General features: G+C 34.3%; 2 protein-coding genes across 3 annotated transcripts in view; one reads left to right on the top strand and one right to left on the bottom strand.

Moving 5' to 3' along the window:
- LOC113520497 (6-phosphofructo-2-kinase/fructose-2,6-bisphosphatase) overlaps positions 1-1,606 on the bottom strand; it is a 46,369-nt gene extending 44,763 nt beyond the window's left edge. The window contains exon 1 of the mRNA XM_026905841.3: positions 1,276-1,606. Within this exon, the coding sequence (XP_026761642.1) occupies positions 1,276-1,444 (169 nt within the window). The 5' untranslated portion in view covers positions 1,445-1,606. The remainder of the gene's footprint in view (positions 1-1,275) is intronic.
- Positions 1,526-17,782, top strand: LOC113520697 (uncharacterized). Of its 2 annotated transcripts, none has more exons than XM_026906104.3 (5): positions 1,526-1,635; positions 13,111-13,399; positions 14,392-14,480; positions 15,408-15,582; positions 16,892-17,782. In XM_026906104.3, exons 2-5 carry the CDS (start codon positions 13,151-13,153, stop codon positions 16,925-16,927), a joined length of 549 nt encoding a protein of 182 aa, XP_026761905.2. In that variant the 5' UTR covers positions 1,526-1,635; positions 13,111-13,150; the 3' UTR covers positions 16,928-17,782. The 2 variants fall into 2 exon arrangements, with proteins under 2 accessions (XP_026761905.2, XP_052753233.1); XM_052897273.1 differs by lacking the exon at positions 1,526-1,635 and adding an exon at positions 10,252-10,381.
- The last annotated feature ends 137 nt before the right edge of the window (positions 17,783-17,919 follow it).

Below are 17,919 nucleotides of genomic sequence, written 5' to 3'. Positions count from 1 at the left end.
ATAATATATCGAGTATAAAAAAATAGGCAAAAAATAGTTTACGTTTCGATCAAATAAACTTGTATTTGAAATAAAAAAATAACCTTACTTATTTCTGTTTGTTGGACACAATTTGAAGATCGGCGAAACGCCTTGAAACGGAATGACAACCGTAGACAAATTATCTTGAGTTGTAGATATCAAAAATTATTCCATTTATCACGAGTTCAAGTTTTAAAAATCTTGATATCTAGTCTATATAATAATGTATTTATAAATACAAACACTTGACACTTGGTAATTTTTTTATTATTTTTTTTCAGTGGTATTTCGCGGCTCACTTTTTGGCCACAACAGAATATCAGTGCTTTGCTCTTTTTAGGCTTCTTTAAAAACTGAGTTGTGGCCATTTTGTATTATTGTGGCACACGCATGAAGAAAAAAAAATTGTTACTAATTTTAAGCACACTGATTTAGTTTTTGTTTTTTTATTTTTTGTATATGTTTTTTTATCTTTATTCACTTTGCATTTGTGTCTGTTGCTGTTTGTGTGCTGTAAGTGAATAAATTATAAATATATTATAAATAAATTATTTATCTATCTATTCATTTTTAATATTTAATAGATATTAGGTTATAACGAAAATGCCCACAGGCAGACTTATCCTTTGAAGGGACTTCTTCCAGCCAACCTTGAGGACTCAAAAGGAGATAATAATAATAATAATTATAGAAATATAAAAATAAAATCAATAAATTTTATCTATTTGTATCATTTAAGTCATATTATTAATTGTTAAGACTCAGGAGGGATTGTAAAAGATCAATTATCTGAATCTTACTTTATGTAAGAACATAATTATGTTGTTTAATTAAATATATTAAATACGTAATTCATATTTTCTTAAAAACGATAGTATATCTAATGATCATACTACCATTGTATGAAAAGTTTGTTTAGTGTATGTGTAAAATAAATAATTGGAAACGCATCACTAGTATGAATGTTAGGTATATTATGTAAATATTTATAAAAATAATAATACTTGTGTTTCAATACATTTAATTTTAAATTAAAAAAATCTTTTGTTTACTATAAGCGTGTCTTTATATAAAAAACAACAATATGATTTATCCAGACACGAAGGACCAATATTACTTGCACACATGTGAGCATATTGTAAACTTGTTTGTTAAACGGATTTGTCTATCAGATCGAAACGGGATGGGGCAGTTGTCACTGCGACGCGTGTTTGTCGTATTTTTAGTGCATTCTTCTATTCTAGGCATAGTTACCTCGTACGGGGAACGGCTTCGTCATAATAGTCTCCGTGGTCGGCGGCAGGAGACGTTGCGTTTCCGGAGACATAACACTCGGGCACAGATTCAAATCATATTTTTTATTGTCACTATTGTGTTTGCCGCCGCGCTGCCGTAGCGACGGCGAGCCGTTTACGACGTCCATTGGCGCGCACTATCGAGACATAACTGAGTATAAAAACGGATTCAAGTGGCGAGACGCGGTCGCGATATCAGCTGATATAGTGGAAACTTGTCGACTCGGTGACGATTGGGTAGTCAATGCGTGCAGCGCGACTCAGATGCTGTGAGTCAACTGCAGTACAATTGCAAGTATAGCCAACTCGTCCATTCCGCGTAGGTATACCCCGACTAGCTGTGAATGTTTGCGTTAGACAATCAAACCGTTTCATTTAAACATTACGTTGTTTGATCAAACCATTACGTCGGTTTGGTTTGAAGCAAAACTTGTTACCAAATAATTAAAAATTGGATTGATAAGTATAAATGTATTACATCAAACATCATTTTACGAATATCTATTATAACAATAGCGATCGAAATGTACTCAATTGATAGTTCAAACCCGTTGAACCCGTTGTTAAAACCACAAGCATAATTTTTTTTTTTTTTATCAAACATTTATTTTATTTATCCGTGTCTAACTCTTACTGTTTGACATTTTTTTATGCAATTTAGAATGGTAAACAAGCTGATGGCCTGCCTTATGAAAGTAATAACTGTCGCCTATAGACATGAATATAGCAGAGTATACTGTGTCGCCCATCATGGGTGACATTTATCACCTTTCGTGCGTTGCCATTCCAAAGACTAAGATTTTATGCCTTTGTATTCTGTAATATCAATGCTATAACCCACCCTTCTAACCCAACCACAACCATGCAAACATAATTGCATCACGCCAGAAATATTAATGGGACAGAGGTACCCAAGCAGACGACTTTTGTACAACATCTCCCTCTGGTCTTTCAAATGATCATGAATTATTTATTTATTTAACTCTTTATTGCACAAGAAACATAAAAATATATAATGACAATTAAACAAATCGAATGAAATACAGTAGCGTAAAGTACATATTAAAATCATAACCTTCAAGAAAAGAGCATATTCCCTTTTAAAAGGCCGGCAGTACACCTGCAATGCCGCTGGTGTTGTGGGTGATCATGACCGGCGGTAGTCACTTACCATCAGGTGAGTCGCATATTCGCTGGTAAGCTCGCCTGTATTGTAAAAAAAAAGTGTACATAAAGGTACAAAATGTGGCCTTATCGCTAGGGCAATCTCTTACAAACAACCTTTGGTTTTTTTTTATACAACTTAGAATGGCAAACAAGCTGACGGCCCACCTGATGGAAAGTGGTAACCGTCGCCTATAGACATGAGCAGTACCATGGACATAACAGAGTATACTGTTTCGCCCATTTTACCCCCATGCGTTGCCATTCCCGAGGACTCAGGTGTTATTCCTCCGTACCCAGAAAATTCACGCCATATCCCACCCTTCAAACCGAAACACAGCCATGCAAACACAGCTGCTTCACGGTAGAAACACGAATGGGACAGAGGTACCTAAGCAATCGACTTTTGTACAAAGTCTCCCCCTGGTAAAAGTAAAAGTGGTTAAAGGAGAACAAATAGAATTATCATTAAATAATTATTAAAATAATTGACCTAAATGAAAACAATTTGATCGTGTATATGCCCCCTAAATATTATAAAATCACGCGTGGCGCGTCCGTCTCGACAGTTTTAGGCAATCTGCCATATTATTATGAAAGTAAATATTGTTGGAACAATATGTTGTTCTCTATGTTATTACTATCTAACTATGTATTTAATATAAGAAGCAAAGTAGTATGATTGTATGATCCAGACTATGGCCTGTTTATTCGTTGCAATTTTACATTTTAGGCAATACTTATTAGCCCTAGATTAGATAGATACATTCAAAGTCGGGCAGCTCGAACTGTTGACGATTGGCGCGTTACTGTCCGGCTCGACCCACTGAAACTGCGTAGAGATGTTGCATCTCTGTGCATCTTCTATCGAATTTATCATGGGGAGTGCTCTGAGGAATTGTTCAAATTGATACTTACTGCTGATTTTCATCATTGTACAAACTAAAGTTTCATCCTAATCATCTGGACGTGTGGCTGTCCTCCACCGTGCGTTTTTCAAGGCACTTTCTTTCACGCACGACCACTCTTTGGAATCAACTTCCAGCAGCAGTATTTCCGAACCGATACGACAACATAACCGTCAAGAAAAGAGCATATTCCTTTTTAAAAGGCCGGCAGCACACCTGCAATGCCGTTAGTATTGTGGGTGATCATGGGCGGCGGTAGTCGCTTACCACCAGGTGAGCCGCATGCTTTTTGCCCCCTGTGTTGTAAAAAAAAAAATGCTTTGAGAAAAGCGGGTCAAAGTTACGAGTGATTCCTTTATATCTTCTATATTTATTTTGTCTTATCATTTTTGCACTTATTTTTAATAATAAATTTTATTTATTAAATAATTAAATATAGATATGTCAAGATACATTGTGTGCGTAAGTATATAGTACTATTAGTAAATACTAATAAAAAAACGAGTCATCTAGTAAGTAAATTTATATTTAGCTTGCATCCGCGACTTCGTTTGCTTAACTCGGATATGTTGGGATAGGAGCAAATAGTGTACTAAATTTCATAGTGGTTGGTCAAGCCGTCAAGGCACTAATAGATAAGAAATAACTGTACCAAAAGTATTATAAACGAATAAACGAACACATTTTTATAATTTTAATATTAGTAAGGATGTGAAAGTCAGTTTGTGGTGTGAAACCTTCTGGTTGCGGGTAAAAGTCAGTTTATGATATTAGCTCAGATTTATTATTTCTGTATAAACTATATAGTCTTTGTACCCACAAAGTCCAGTTCAAAGATGGAAACTCTTCGTCTCAGCGTAATCCAGCCAAGTTATCGCGGGGTCCAGGGGCTATCTAACTCGATAGTACTGGTGTTTCATATGGATTTACTGTACAGTTATTACTACTAGGGTTGCCATTTCGAAAATTAGAAGTCTTAACTTCTTCTTATTCTATGATAGCTCATTCTATGATAATTCAACAGTATTTACTGTAAAAATAAGCGCATTTAGTAAATTAGTTTGCGGAGGAAATATTTTTCTTATGCTTAGAATACAAACAAATTGATGATCCATTTGATGGAGTGATATTCGTCGTCAATAAACACAAACGGTACCATAGACATTGCAAAACACATTATAATGCCCATTGTACCCCTCACTCATTATCGTTCCTGACGACTTAGATTTTATGTCTCCGTATAATCTAGTAATCGGTAACCGCAATTGATACTCTTTCACGATCAAAAACGATTTATTAAATTGCAGTTTTTGACATAATAATTATTGTCTATGGATATAGTGGCCATAGTGTTACTCGTACCATACTATAACGCGCATAAACGTGTGTTTTTTTTTAATGATAATTATTCAATTTTTATAGAATAATCGGTCATTTTTGTGAGAATCTCCTTCTTGTAAAATGATAGGCATAGAGAACTAGATAAGAGACAGATAATTAAAAAAAGATATTTTAGTTACAAAACGAAGTTATAAGTTCAAAATATTCCAAGAGCAAATTCGTTTTAAATTAAAAACAATTAGTTTAATTAAGATTGACATTTGATTAATTGTTTAAGAGATTTGACGACGAAAATTAAAAGGTCGTTACATTTGTTCTATCTAGATAGGTACATCTTAATAATAATAATACATCTTAAAAAGTGTGACAGAAAGTCGATACACACGACATACTCCCGTAGAATTTAGTCGAATGATAACCCTATTGGTAGGAATATTATTGGTTTAGATACTAGACTTATCTTAGGTTAGACTATTATAATTATGAAATTATTCCATGATATGTAAATATTTTGTTGTTTACATATACAATGTAAAGATGACAACAGAATATGTTGGATTCAGATTGGGAGTCAATTATATTAAAAGAAACTTTACGATAATAAAAAAGGTACCGCGGGTATTCTTTGACGTCCACGGTGTTATGCTTATTGACGACGGTTACCGCTTTCCATCAGGTGGGCCGTAAGCTTATTTCATATTCTAAGATCCATAAAAAAAGATTAAAAATATAAATAATTGACCACCATTAATTATTCTCTTTTCATGGGTAGGGAAAGAAGATAAAACTTCATATGAGAAAACAGTTCAGGGTACAATAGGGTCGATATACATGAAGAAGGCACAAGCCCTTAAAATAAAAAAAAAAAAGAAAACTAAGCACTGTAATATATAAATATGTATAATAAATATATATGTATAAAATTGTATAAAATTATTATACATATAATAAATAGGTATGTAGCCGAAATATTTATCGCTTGAGTGCTTGAATGTGATTCAGAGTGATCTATGAGTGCCTTCCTTCTAATGGTATCTGTTGTATATTAATTAGTTAATAATTAATTTAAATAGTTAATAATTGTAATGGACACATACAATTTAATAAATATATTTTTTTTATCTTTAAATAGTTTTTTAATTTTTTAATAACTTGTTCTTGATATTTATAGCACGTAGATGTTAATTTTTTATTTGTCACAATTGTTGTAATAAATATGACTTTTATATATATAAATATATTTTTTGAGCCAAGGAATTTTGCGGCTAGTTTTTGACTACAACAGAATGCAGTGTTTTGCTCTTTGGAGGGCAAAGCAACTGGGTTGTGACCATTTTTTGTTACTGTGGCACAAGCACGAAAAATTATGTTGCTTTTTTATGTATTTTACTTTTTTTGTATATGTATTCTTACATCTCTTTTTTGTGTATGCTTATGTATGTCTGTTGGTATTTGTTTGCTGTAAGTAATGCAAATAATTTATCGATCTATTTAAAATAAAAAAAAATAATAGGCATTTCCATTACTTAAAGAAATAAACAAAACAATATATACATATATTTAGGTATTATGAATTTATATATTATACTCACTTACCATGTATGATTCATATACAAATATGATTCATGGATAAATATATCCATACATACCTGCAAAGAATAAATAAAAAGTTATAAAAACAATTATGTTATTCAAGAATTCGAAATCACTCATTGTAAAAAAACCATATCAATGCCTATTTTTTTTTAATGGATGATAATGGAATGGTAACCCCACCCGCGCTATTGGTATACACCGGCGAGGCATCAGTGAAGGATGATAGGTGAGGATGAAGTAGGTCAGTTAGCCCATCTAAACGAATGCAATAAGAATTGTTCACGATGGTTTCCAGGGGGAACCACGTGGAGGTCAACCTAATAAGGCATATTGCTAGCAATGGGGCTGCCAAACTCCATTGCTAACAATCCCTTTCCCCCTATAAATGTCTATTAATTATTTTACTAAAACAATTGATTGGAAAATAATTAGAGACACAGTAATTAGATAGTAAATTAGGACACTAGACTTTAGAGATCAAAAAAATATTTATATTAGATAGACAAAAACTAAATATTCCATTGTGTTCATTTCAATAATGTATGTATTTATTTTCATATGTAAGCGTTATATGAATTAATTTTGTTTGTTCAATAATAACTGTCGTGAATCATACTGTATGTTACTGTAACTATTTATGTGGACTTTACTCACGTTTTAAATTCAGGGATGCCCCACTAGATAGATAGACACTCTTTATTGTTCCCTCCAAAAGATTACAATAGTAAACTTGTTATAAACATAAACAATTACAAGAAATAATCACAACGAGAAAACAACGGGCGACCTTATAGCTAAGAGCGGTCTCTTCCAGGATGGAGAAGAGTAATTATAAACAATACAAACGACTAGTTTTATTTATTAATTTGGGAAAATACAAACAGTATTAAATTTTTCCTATAATATACAGATGGAATCAATATTATTAGTATAATTGAAGGGAGAAATGAGAGAGAGAGAGAAGAGAGACTGAAAGACGATGTAGTGACAAAAATCGAATAGGGAATGTTGCGTTGGTTGGACCATTTGGAGAGGATGGATGAAAGAAGAACTACGAAAGAGGTTTATCGAGCCAGAATAAATGGAGATGTTGGTAGGGGTCGCTCTAGACTCTAGGTGGATGTATCTCGACCAAATAGACGACTTGTGAAAGAAGGACCAAATTAAAAGTACCCGTAACCGGCGAGCGTGTATGAAAAGATTAATGAATGTAGGGAAAAGCGAAAGAGGCTTGTTTGAATTGAAGCATTTGGCGTTATACATTGTTTCTCCCTACCCCAATAGGAGAAAAGCGTGACAAATATGTATATATATAATTAAAGAGAATGCTATGCTAGACCACTCACCGTCTCACCACAAAAAAGTTAAACTTTCTTTGCATAATGGTGGCAATTACCATCATAACATTGAATGCCCAAAAATTATATAAAAGAACAAGTTCACTTTAAGTTGATCGTGTCTGGATACCTATTTAATGTCCATTGCAGAAAAAAAAAACATAGCTGTTTATATATATATGATGGCAAATTTATTTTTTGATCATTTTTCTTTAATTTTGAACATAAATTATATCACCTTGATTTATATCACCAATAAAAAAAATATGAATGAATGAATGAATGAAAACTATCGATTGTTCCCTTTAAAGAATGATACACATAATAAAAATTAGCAATATGTACAAAAACAAAATTTGTATTTAATTACATACATTTCCACACAGTAAGCCAGTATATTGAGTAGCTGGTTTGTTCTTAACCGCTTGATATTTCTCAAACACTCTAAACCTGTATGTATCTAAACTTAATGAAATAAATTTAAATACATGTTTAGATGTGTTACTACAAAGGCGTGTCTAACATCTGTTTATATCTACACAAAAGAAAATCTATGTTTTTAAATACAAAATGTGTATAAAGCAGTAATATTTATTACAATAATTCATTAATTTTAGCACATAATTTTCATTTGTATAAATAAAATCCGTTTTTGACTGTATTCATAAAAGACTTAGCATGTAAGTTGCGTTTTTAAGAGCTGTAGATTTTTGTATAAAATAAATAAATACATAATATTTATTTAATAAACTTTGTTACACCGACTGAACAATATTTAACCGTTTACACAGAGTTTTGTCTAAACAATGATTAAAAATTTTTTTGTAGTACTTAAGAACGTCAACATAAATGGCTTGGATTTGTCCTTTATGAATTATTAAAAGTAATCATGTTGCAATCTTATTAATTCAACTAAATTTGCCAATATGGGACCTTATCATAATGAAAAAAAAAACTTTTTGATTAAAAAAAAGAACATAAAAATTGGTTAATGTTCATAATAAAAAAAAATTAACGAATCTCGTTACATATACATAAAAAATAAACAGTCTAGTTGAAGTCCTCATACTTGAAATTTTTTTTTAATAGATGATAATGGAATGGTAACCTCGCCTGCGCTAACGGTATACGCTGACGGGGCACCAGTCAGGGGTGATACGTGAGAATGAAAAGGTAGGTCAGTTAGCTCATCGTGATGAGTACATCTGGAATTCAGCACAATGGTTTCCAAGTGGGACCACATGGAGGTCGACCTGACAGAGTATATTGCTAGTAAAGGGACTGATAGTCCGCATTACTAAGAATCCCTTTCCCCCCACTTGAAGTTGGTTAAAAGTAGTTTCAAAATACAGGTATTTTTTTATGGGTTAAAATGAAATAGTCCGCCTGCGCTAACAGTATACGATGGGGAGGAAAGGGATTGTTAGTAATGGAGACTGAGAATCCCATTGCTAGCAATATACCCAACCAGGTCGACCTCTTCGCGGTTCTCCCTGGAAACTATCATGGTTAATTCCTGATGAATTCATCATGTAGGCTAACTGGCCTGTTTTTATTCTCATCTATCACCCTTCACAGGTGCTCCGCCAGCGTATCCCGTTAGAGCAGGCGGGGTTACCATACCATTTTCATCCATAAAAAAAATAACAGTCCATCGTATACTGTCATGGGTCACCAGGCCATTTGGCCATCGTAAAGTATTCGACGAGAATTGACTACAATGGTTTCGAGTAAATACAACAAACTGCACAGACGGTTCGCTTGTCCGCCATTTGCTATTTTTATTTGTACACACACACAATTACGTAAATATTATTCACACATGTGTGAATTACTCATACTTATTTAATATTTTAGAAATAACTGATAACTGTTCTAAATGTATAAACATTATATGTACATAAATAAATTTTTAGAACTCCGTACCAGATGGTTCAAAAACTTTGTTTATCTATCCGTCCGTCTGTCACAGCGATATATCTCAACAACTGTTGATGTGTAGTGTGGAATAGTTTAAGATATTGCTGATCCAACTTTTTGGATTTTTTTTTTATTATTATTTTAAGGGCTTTTACCTTCTTCAGGTATATCAGTCCTATCGTACCCTGAACTGATTTCTCAAACAAAACTTTATTTACTTTCCCTAGACGCGGAAAGAGAAGAATTAATGGGCATCAATAATTTACAGAGATGTTAAAAAATTTCTGGTTTCAAGTTCAGCTAACATAGATTGAATAAGACCAACATTCAATTTATTCAAGTTAAAATCGCGCATGAATTCTTCTCTTTCCTTCGTGTTAATACGACACTCTGATAGAATGTGATGCACATCATCGATGGTATTACAAATTTGACAATGGGGTGACAAGGACTTTCCCATCGTATGTGCAAATTTTTTTGATGGATAATGACCAGATCTGGGGTCAAAAATGGGGGCGCTAAAAAATAATTTATTTTCAAAGTGGGCAGTAGACAAAATAAGTTTAATAAAAAAAAAACCAGGGGGTGTTTACAATAACATATTTTTTTGTACGCAACCCTCAGCTCGTGAGTTCGTCTCTGAGACGACCTCTTTTTTTTTTACAGCGACACGGTTTGTTGCGTGGCTAGTCTCACGTATTGATCAAACTGTCTCTCACAATACGAGTATTTGCTGTTAAACGTTCTGACACTACTTGCATTTGTTGGACTTCGGACTACGTGAGTCGATCCACGTGAGGTAATTTAGTATTTACAACATAACCATTACATCCTATTAATTCAGCCGTATACGTCTCGGCATAAAATAGGCCACCCCTTCGTTTCCCGTGGGTGTTGTCAGATGCGACTAAGGGAGGGCGATGGAAGGGCAGCAGCGTCCCTCTTAAACCATCGTTGAAGAATAACTGCGGTTGCCAATTCGCTTGCCAAGCGTGGCAACTGATAAAACCTCTCGAAAGAGAGGTCTATGTTCAGCAGTGGCCAGTTAAAGGCTGATATGATGTATAAGGTCTAATGGAAAAAAGATACGCTGCTTCCTTAGTCGATTCCTAGACATAAAAGTGTAATGTCATATTTTATCCTTACTCTATCGCCATAAGCTACAATAGTAATTATAATTTACCAGAGGGAGACTTTGTACAAAAGTGGTTTGCTTGGGTATCTTTGTCCCATTCATGTTTCAACCGTAAAGCAGTTGTGTTTACATGGTTGTGTTACGGTTTGAAGGGTGGGATATGGCGTGAATTTACAGTGTACAGAGGAATAACATCTGAGTCCTCAGGAATGGCGACGCATGGGGGGTATCATGGGCGAAACAGTATATTCTGTTATGCACATGGTACAGCTCATGCCTATAGGCGATGGTTACCACTTTCCATCAGGTGGGCCGTCAGCTTGTTTGCTATTCTAAGTTGTATAAAAAAAAAATTTTGCTCCTGAGATTGTAGCCTTGAGAATTTATTACAGTTAGTTAAGTAGTTATAAATAACATTAAATACCTATATCTGTAAGTAATAAAATCGCACTTTGGTGATAAATTTTTATGTCTATATTTATCTAGAGCTAGTGGTGACTAGGTATATAACATTTCAACCGACTTTAAAAAAAGGAGGTTCATTCGGTTATTTTTTTTGTGTGTTTTAACCTCATAACTGAGGGGGGAAGTGACTGCCCCATTGCTAGCAATATACCCTATCAGGTCAACCTCCACGCGGTTTCCCCTGGAAACTGGCGTGAATAATTCTTGTTGAATTCGTCACGATGGGCTAACTGACCTGCTTCATCCTTACATATCATCTGTCACTGGTGCCACGCCAGTGTATACCGGTAGCGCAGGTGGGGTAACCATTTCATTATCACCTATTAAAAAAAAAACCTCATAACTAAGTCAGTTGTAAACCGATTTGAATTTTTTTTTTATCTATGTAACGATGTACTCTCAGATTTCAATAGAAATTTTATTACAACTGATTCAGTGATTTAGTTTTTATATCAAAGTAACGGATTTTGTCACAAACAAAGTTGTTTTTTTTTGTGGAAGAAAATTAAATATATAATTTTTTTCATGATTTTTTTTATTAGTGAAATAAATCAAAGTCATATAATTTATGTTCAAAATTAAAGGAAAAATGGTTAAAAAAATAAATTTGACAGTTATGTTTTTTTTCTGCAATGGACATTAAAAAGGTATCCAGACACGATCAACTTAAGTGTACTTCGTCTTTTATATAAGTTTTTTTTTTTATACATTAGCACATTTACAAAAGTTTAGGCATTCAATGTTATGATGGAAATTTCCACCATTATGCAAAGAAGGGTTAAAAAAACTGCCGCCACCACATCTATTAACCCCATTAACTGCATTTAGCTTAATGATAGGAATATTATTTGTTATAAAGAATGTATTAAGTCAAATTGATATATAAATTTATAGAAGAAGGTTAACAAGTTTGACAGCTACATTAGTTGGGTATATTGATTGATAGCCTAGGCAATTAGTAACGATATACAGTTTTATTTTATTTATTTATTTAAGGCAAACAAACAGCTCGAACAATACATAATTATATACTTAAATAGTAATTTGGCAGCCACTAGAATTTGCACAAATAAAATACACGTAAAGGAAACACAAAAACAGACAATACTAAATTAAACAAAATTAAACAAATATAAACAAACAAATACTATTGAAAACTACAGCAACATTGTCAATAATAATGCTCAGAAGTTAATAAAACATTTTTTCAGAAAAACACACTATTTGAAAATAATACCTGTATAACCGTTAAATAATAAAAAAAAAAATAGATAATAATTTAGAATAAAAAAAAAATTAGGAAAAATTAAGACTTCTGACTGTATATTAAGGAAAATTATATAAAAAAGAAATCTTTGACAACAAATTAAAAACGTTAATTACATATTACCGCCATACGCCGTTTTATCTCATTCTTAAACTTTATTTTCGACCCTATAAAGGGATCAATATCGGAGAACATTTTACCAGAGGGAGACTTTGTACAAAAGTCGATTGCTTGGGTACCTCTATCCCATTCGTGTTTCTACCGTGAAGCAGTTGTGTCTGCATGGCTATGTTACGGTTTGAAGGGTGGGATATGGCGTGAACTTACAGGGTACAGAGGAATAACACCTGAGTCCTCAGGAATGGCAACGTATGGGGGGTATCATGGGCAAAACAGTACACTCTGTTATGTCCATGGTACTGCTCATATCTATAGGTGACGGTTACCACTTTCCATCAGGTGGGCCGTTAGCTTGTTTGCCATTCTAAGTTGTATAATATATATATATATATATATATATATATATATATATATATATATATATATATATATATATATATAAGTGCCAGGATTATTAACGCCTAACACTTATATATTTTAACTTTTATTATTACTTCTACATTTTAACTTTTTATATTTTAATTACCTTATTTGATTTCAGCTACAGTTAACAATACGATCTACTGATTGTTCAATTTAAAATGCGAATGTTCGAGTCCCTTTTGTCATCGATACCAAAGAATCGTTCTACATTCGTGAACGAATTGGACTTACCGGACGATATAACAGTTTCACCGTACTGGACAGAGCCGGACTCCTTGACGGTGAGGAGCGACAGCATACTGTCTACCACCACTGAGGACGAGGTGAACACTATCAGCACTGACTCGAGTATACCGCTGTCCAGAGCGATGACCGATTCGGAAATCGATTACGAATTGTACAGAAGGGCAAGTAAAACGTATTTTAATTTTTAGGAATTTTTTTTTAGAAACAATAATAGAGTGCTGACTTCTCTTATACTATTAGTAGGTTACCCTGTTTGTGCTATCAGATTTGGTAGACATTGGTGAAGAAATAGTGAGGGATGATAGATGAGGATGAAATGCAAGTCAGTTGGATAAATAAATTCATCAAGAATTAATTATAGCGGTTTCCATGGGGAACCGCTTGGAGATCGACGTGGCACTACCATGTTTAGTTAGCAATGGGGCCGCTAGTCCTTTTTACTAATTGTTAATAGATAGGGTAGGTCGGTAAGGTCTAAGGGAGTTGTGATAGATGATGATGAAGACAGGTCAGTTGGTCCATCGTGACGAATTCACTAGGAATGCACCATGATGGTTTCCAGAAGGTATTGCATAGAGGTAGACCTCGTATTATCAGAAATGGGGCTGCTAGATTCCCACCAGGATGTCACATGTATTTTAACGCGGAATCTGAGTCTGCACAAAAACCGTATTAGAAATAAACAGAGTAATTTTTTTTCAACCGACTTAAAAAAAAAGGAGGTTCTGAATTCGGTTGTGTTTTTTATGTGTCACTTTATAACTCCGTCAGTTTTAAACTGATTTGGATATTTTTTATCTGAAAAGATATACTTAAAGACTGCTCCTATATAAATTTTGATACCCCCCATGATACGCCCCATGCGTTGCCATTCCTAAGGACTCAGGTGTTATTCTTCCGTACCCAGTTAATTCACGCCATATCCCACCCTTAAAACCGAAACACAGCTATGCAAACACAACTGCTTTACGGTTGAAACACGAATGGGACAGAGGTACCCAAGCAATCGACTTTTGTACAAACTGTCCCTCATTATTGAAATCGTTTAAATATACATGATGAAAGAGATGTATGTAAGGATAAAGGGGGCCGAGGCTTATGTATCCCTGCCTATGGTAATGTGGAGATTAATAGATATATTATTTTAATGCAGTACAAAAATAGGAGTTTCAGTGATCCCTGGCTTGAGATGAAGGCTGCAAATGACGCTTTCCCGCCTAAATACCTGACTTCGCTTTACAGGTTAGTTTTGAAATCAGTAACGACCTATGACCTGATGCTAATAAAAAATCTCTTATACAATGGGGTCGATTCTGAAGCGTCATTTCGCTAAACTTTTAATTTGATTGTTTCGCAAAATTATTATTTTATGGAACATCATAAATGAAATGTTATATTTTTAAATCTATTAGGAATTTACTTCATATTATTTTTATTATTGAAAGACGGGCTTTTTCAGACAGAAAATCTTGTGACACTGCGACATTTCCATGATCTTTTGATGACGCCCTTTTTTTTTTAAGTTTGCTGCTAATTTATATCAGTGATAGGAATTTTAAGATATTTTTTATTTCCTCAGGATGTTAAGTGTATTTTGCAAAGGATATATATCGTTTATGTATGTGTGGGTTACAGCGACACATTCAGTGTTGCGACGTTTCTTTCTCATTATGACAAAATCTGCAAACACATTGTTGGGCATAAACCTAGTTGGGCCATATGCTTCTTTAGTTTGTAGTGTTCAGGGAGAGCCTTTGTTAATACACATATATTAATATTACTCAAAAGAATTAATTTCTTAATTAAACATTTATTTCATATTGGCTTTTACAATAAAGATTTCGCTATATCAAATTTTAATTTTAATTTTAGGGAAAGGCTTAAGGTAATGTCGCCACAGAATCGACTCCATTATTAGCATCCTTTTTTTAATTATTTAAAAATAAAGAGTGCCATCTTGAAGTTATTTCAAATCTTAAATGTACACTGAAAATTAGCGTCATGTTCGAAAGAACATGACATATAGCTGAGTGACACCATTTTAGTGCTTTTCTTTTAATTTTTGTTTATTTTAAATATTGTTATAATTATGTTTTTTTTTTTATACAACTTATAAATATTTTCTTTCTTACTAAATTGATGAAATAAACCTTTTAATGTGATATTTAGTTTTCAGAATTCATCACTGAACACTGTAGAAAGTGCGATGGAGCGTGTTCACCGCTACAATGAAGAATTGAAGTTGAAGATGGAGCGGTTTTTTAATGACGAATGTCGGGTGTTCACCCCCGATGATCCTAGTCTGTTGACGCTAGAGAAGGCATTGCATAATGTCGATTTGAAGGTACTTTGTCAGATCATTGTAAATAGCTTGCTTTCTTCGAAAAGAAAACAAGGAGAATAATTACTCGAGTCCAATGACGTGCTCAATAGGGTGAGACGGTATTTCATGCCGGAACACCGCCTGAAATTATATAAAGCTCAAGTCAGGCCGCATATGGAATACTGTTCTCACCTGTGGGCAGGAGCGCCACAGTACCAACTCCTTCCGTTAGACCGCATTCAAAGTCAGGCGGCTCGAATTATCGATAGTCAACGTCTTACTGTCCGACTCGACCCACTGAAACTGCGCAGAGATGTTGCATCTCTGTGCATCTTCTACCGAATTTATCATAAGGAATGTTTTCTGAGGAATTGTTCGGATTGATACCTGCTGTTAATTTTCACCACCGTACAACCCGCCACAAACTAAAGTTTCATCCCAATCATCTGGACGAGTGGCGGTCTGCCACCTTGCGTTTTTCAAGGCACTTCCTTCCATGCACAACCATTCTTTGAAATCAACTTCCAGCAGCAGTATTTCCGAACCGATACGACAACATAACCTTCAAGAAAAGAGTATATTCCTTTTTAAAAGGCCGGCAGCACACCTGCAATGCCGCTGATGTTGTGGGTGATCATGGGCGGCGGTAGTCACTTACCATCAGGTGAGCCGCATGCTCGTTTGCCCCCTGTGTTGTAAAAAAATGTTTAGAATTCAAGGAGGATTTATGTTCATAATTTGAATACTTTATCTACTTATTTAATATTAGCTCTGCATAGTGTGGTCTTGACATAGTATAGGCTACCCCTTCGGTTCCCGTAGGTGTCGTAAAAGGCGACTAAAGGAAAGTGGTGAAGGTATGGGTAGCAGCATCCCTTTTAAAACATCTCTAAAAACCTAAATGAGGTGGGAGGAAAGAGATTGTTAATAATGGAGACTGAGAATCCTATTGCTAGCAAATCACTGGTGCTCCACCAGCGTATCCCGTTAGCACAGGCGGGATTACCGTACCATTTTCACTCATCAAAAAAAACCTAAATGAGGTTGTCAACCCGTCTACCAAGCGTAGCAACTACTTGCAAAACTCACCTTATGGGGAAGGCTTATGTACAGCAGTGGACAGTAAACGGCTGAAATGATAATGAAATGATCTATTTAATTTAGCCAGAATTTATCCAGTGTTAGGAATAGGCCTCTATTGCTCTGCCAAATGACCCTTTCCTTCGCCATGCGTATCCAGTTTTATATGATACTTTATATTCTTAGTAATACATCAGTGAGACTCAGATTTATAGATAATGCATGTAAAGAATGTTTATTTTTGTTTCAGTACTTGGATTCAGATTTGGATAGCATTACGCCGTGATTCAAATTTGGAAGATACAGTAAATAATAAATACTCACCGGTTTTCATATATTCTTAGTGGAGTACACAGCAACAACAACATACTTTTGACGTCTGGTTTTTTTTACATCACGTGATAAAAAAAATTTACTACTGTGGATAGTTTGTAAATTTTCTTATTTTTACTTTGATCTCAGAGGACAGTAAATATTTTAGAAATGTTATATTTGTAATTATATTAAAAATATTTGTGAAAGATTTCGCCATTTGTAAATCACTTTTTTTTATATTACAAAGGTGGCAAACAAGCATACAGTCCGTTTAATGGTGATGGTAATGGACGGTCACTGTAGCCTGTGACACCTACAACACCAATACTCGAATGTAAATACCCAACACTAACTTTATTTTGTATGGTTACCATTCAGCGTACATTGATTATTTTTTTTTATACAACTTAGAATAGCAAACAAGCTGACGGCCCATCTGATGGAAAATGGTAACCGTCGCCTATAGACATGAGCAGTACCATGGATATAACAGAGTATACTGTTTCGCCCATGATACCCCCATGCGTTGCCATTCCTGAGGACTCAGGTGTTATTCTTCTGTACCCAGTAAATTCACGTCATATCCCACCCTTCAAACCGAAACACAGCCATGCAAACACAACTGCTTCACGGTTGAAACACGAATGGGACAGAGGTACGCAAGCAATCGACTTTTGTACAAAGTCTCCCTCTGGTCCCGGCGGCGCACGGGTGGACATTTTTAACATTTCCCTTCACTACTCTGCTCCTATTGATCGTAACGTGATGAAAAGTACACTGTAACCTGCCCAGCAGTATGAAGAATAATTGTACCAAGTTTCGTTAAAATCCGTCGACTAGTTTTTGTTTATAGACAAAAATTTCACTGATTGCATTTTTGGCATCAGTATCGATCACCAATCACCCCCTAATAGTTATTTTGGAAATATATTTCATGTACAGAATTGACTTCTCTACAAGATT

This window comes from Galleria mellonella, unplaced genomic scaffold (genome assembly GCF_026898425.1).
Source record: "Galleria mellonella isolate WM207_F2 unplaced genomic scaffold, CSIRO_AGI_GalMel_v1 utg36, whole genome shotgun sequence".
NCBI lineage: Eukaryota > Metazoa > Arthropoda > Insecta > Lepidoptera > Pyralidae > Galleria > Galleria mellonella.
The sequence above is the reverse complement of the archived record's forward strand: the minus strand, read 5'-3'. Positions and strand labels throughout refer to the sequence as shown.

Excerpts from the sequence above, each read along its gene's own strand:
- LOC113520697 (XM_026906104.3), top strand. The coding sequence starts at position 13,151 with ATGCGAATGTTCGAGTCCCTTTTGTCATCGATACCAAAGAATCGTTCT. Across the intron at positions 14,481-15,407 it reads TACCTGACTTCGCTTTACAG|TTTTCAGAATTCATCACTGA; the intron begins GTTAGTTTTGAA and ends TGTGATATTTAG. Across the intron at positions 15,583-16,891 it reads TGCATAATGTCGATTTGAAG|TACTTGGATTCAGATTTGGA; the intron begins GTACTTTGTCAG and ends TTTTTGTTTCAG.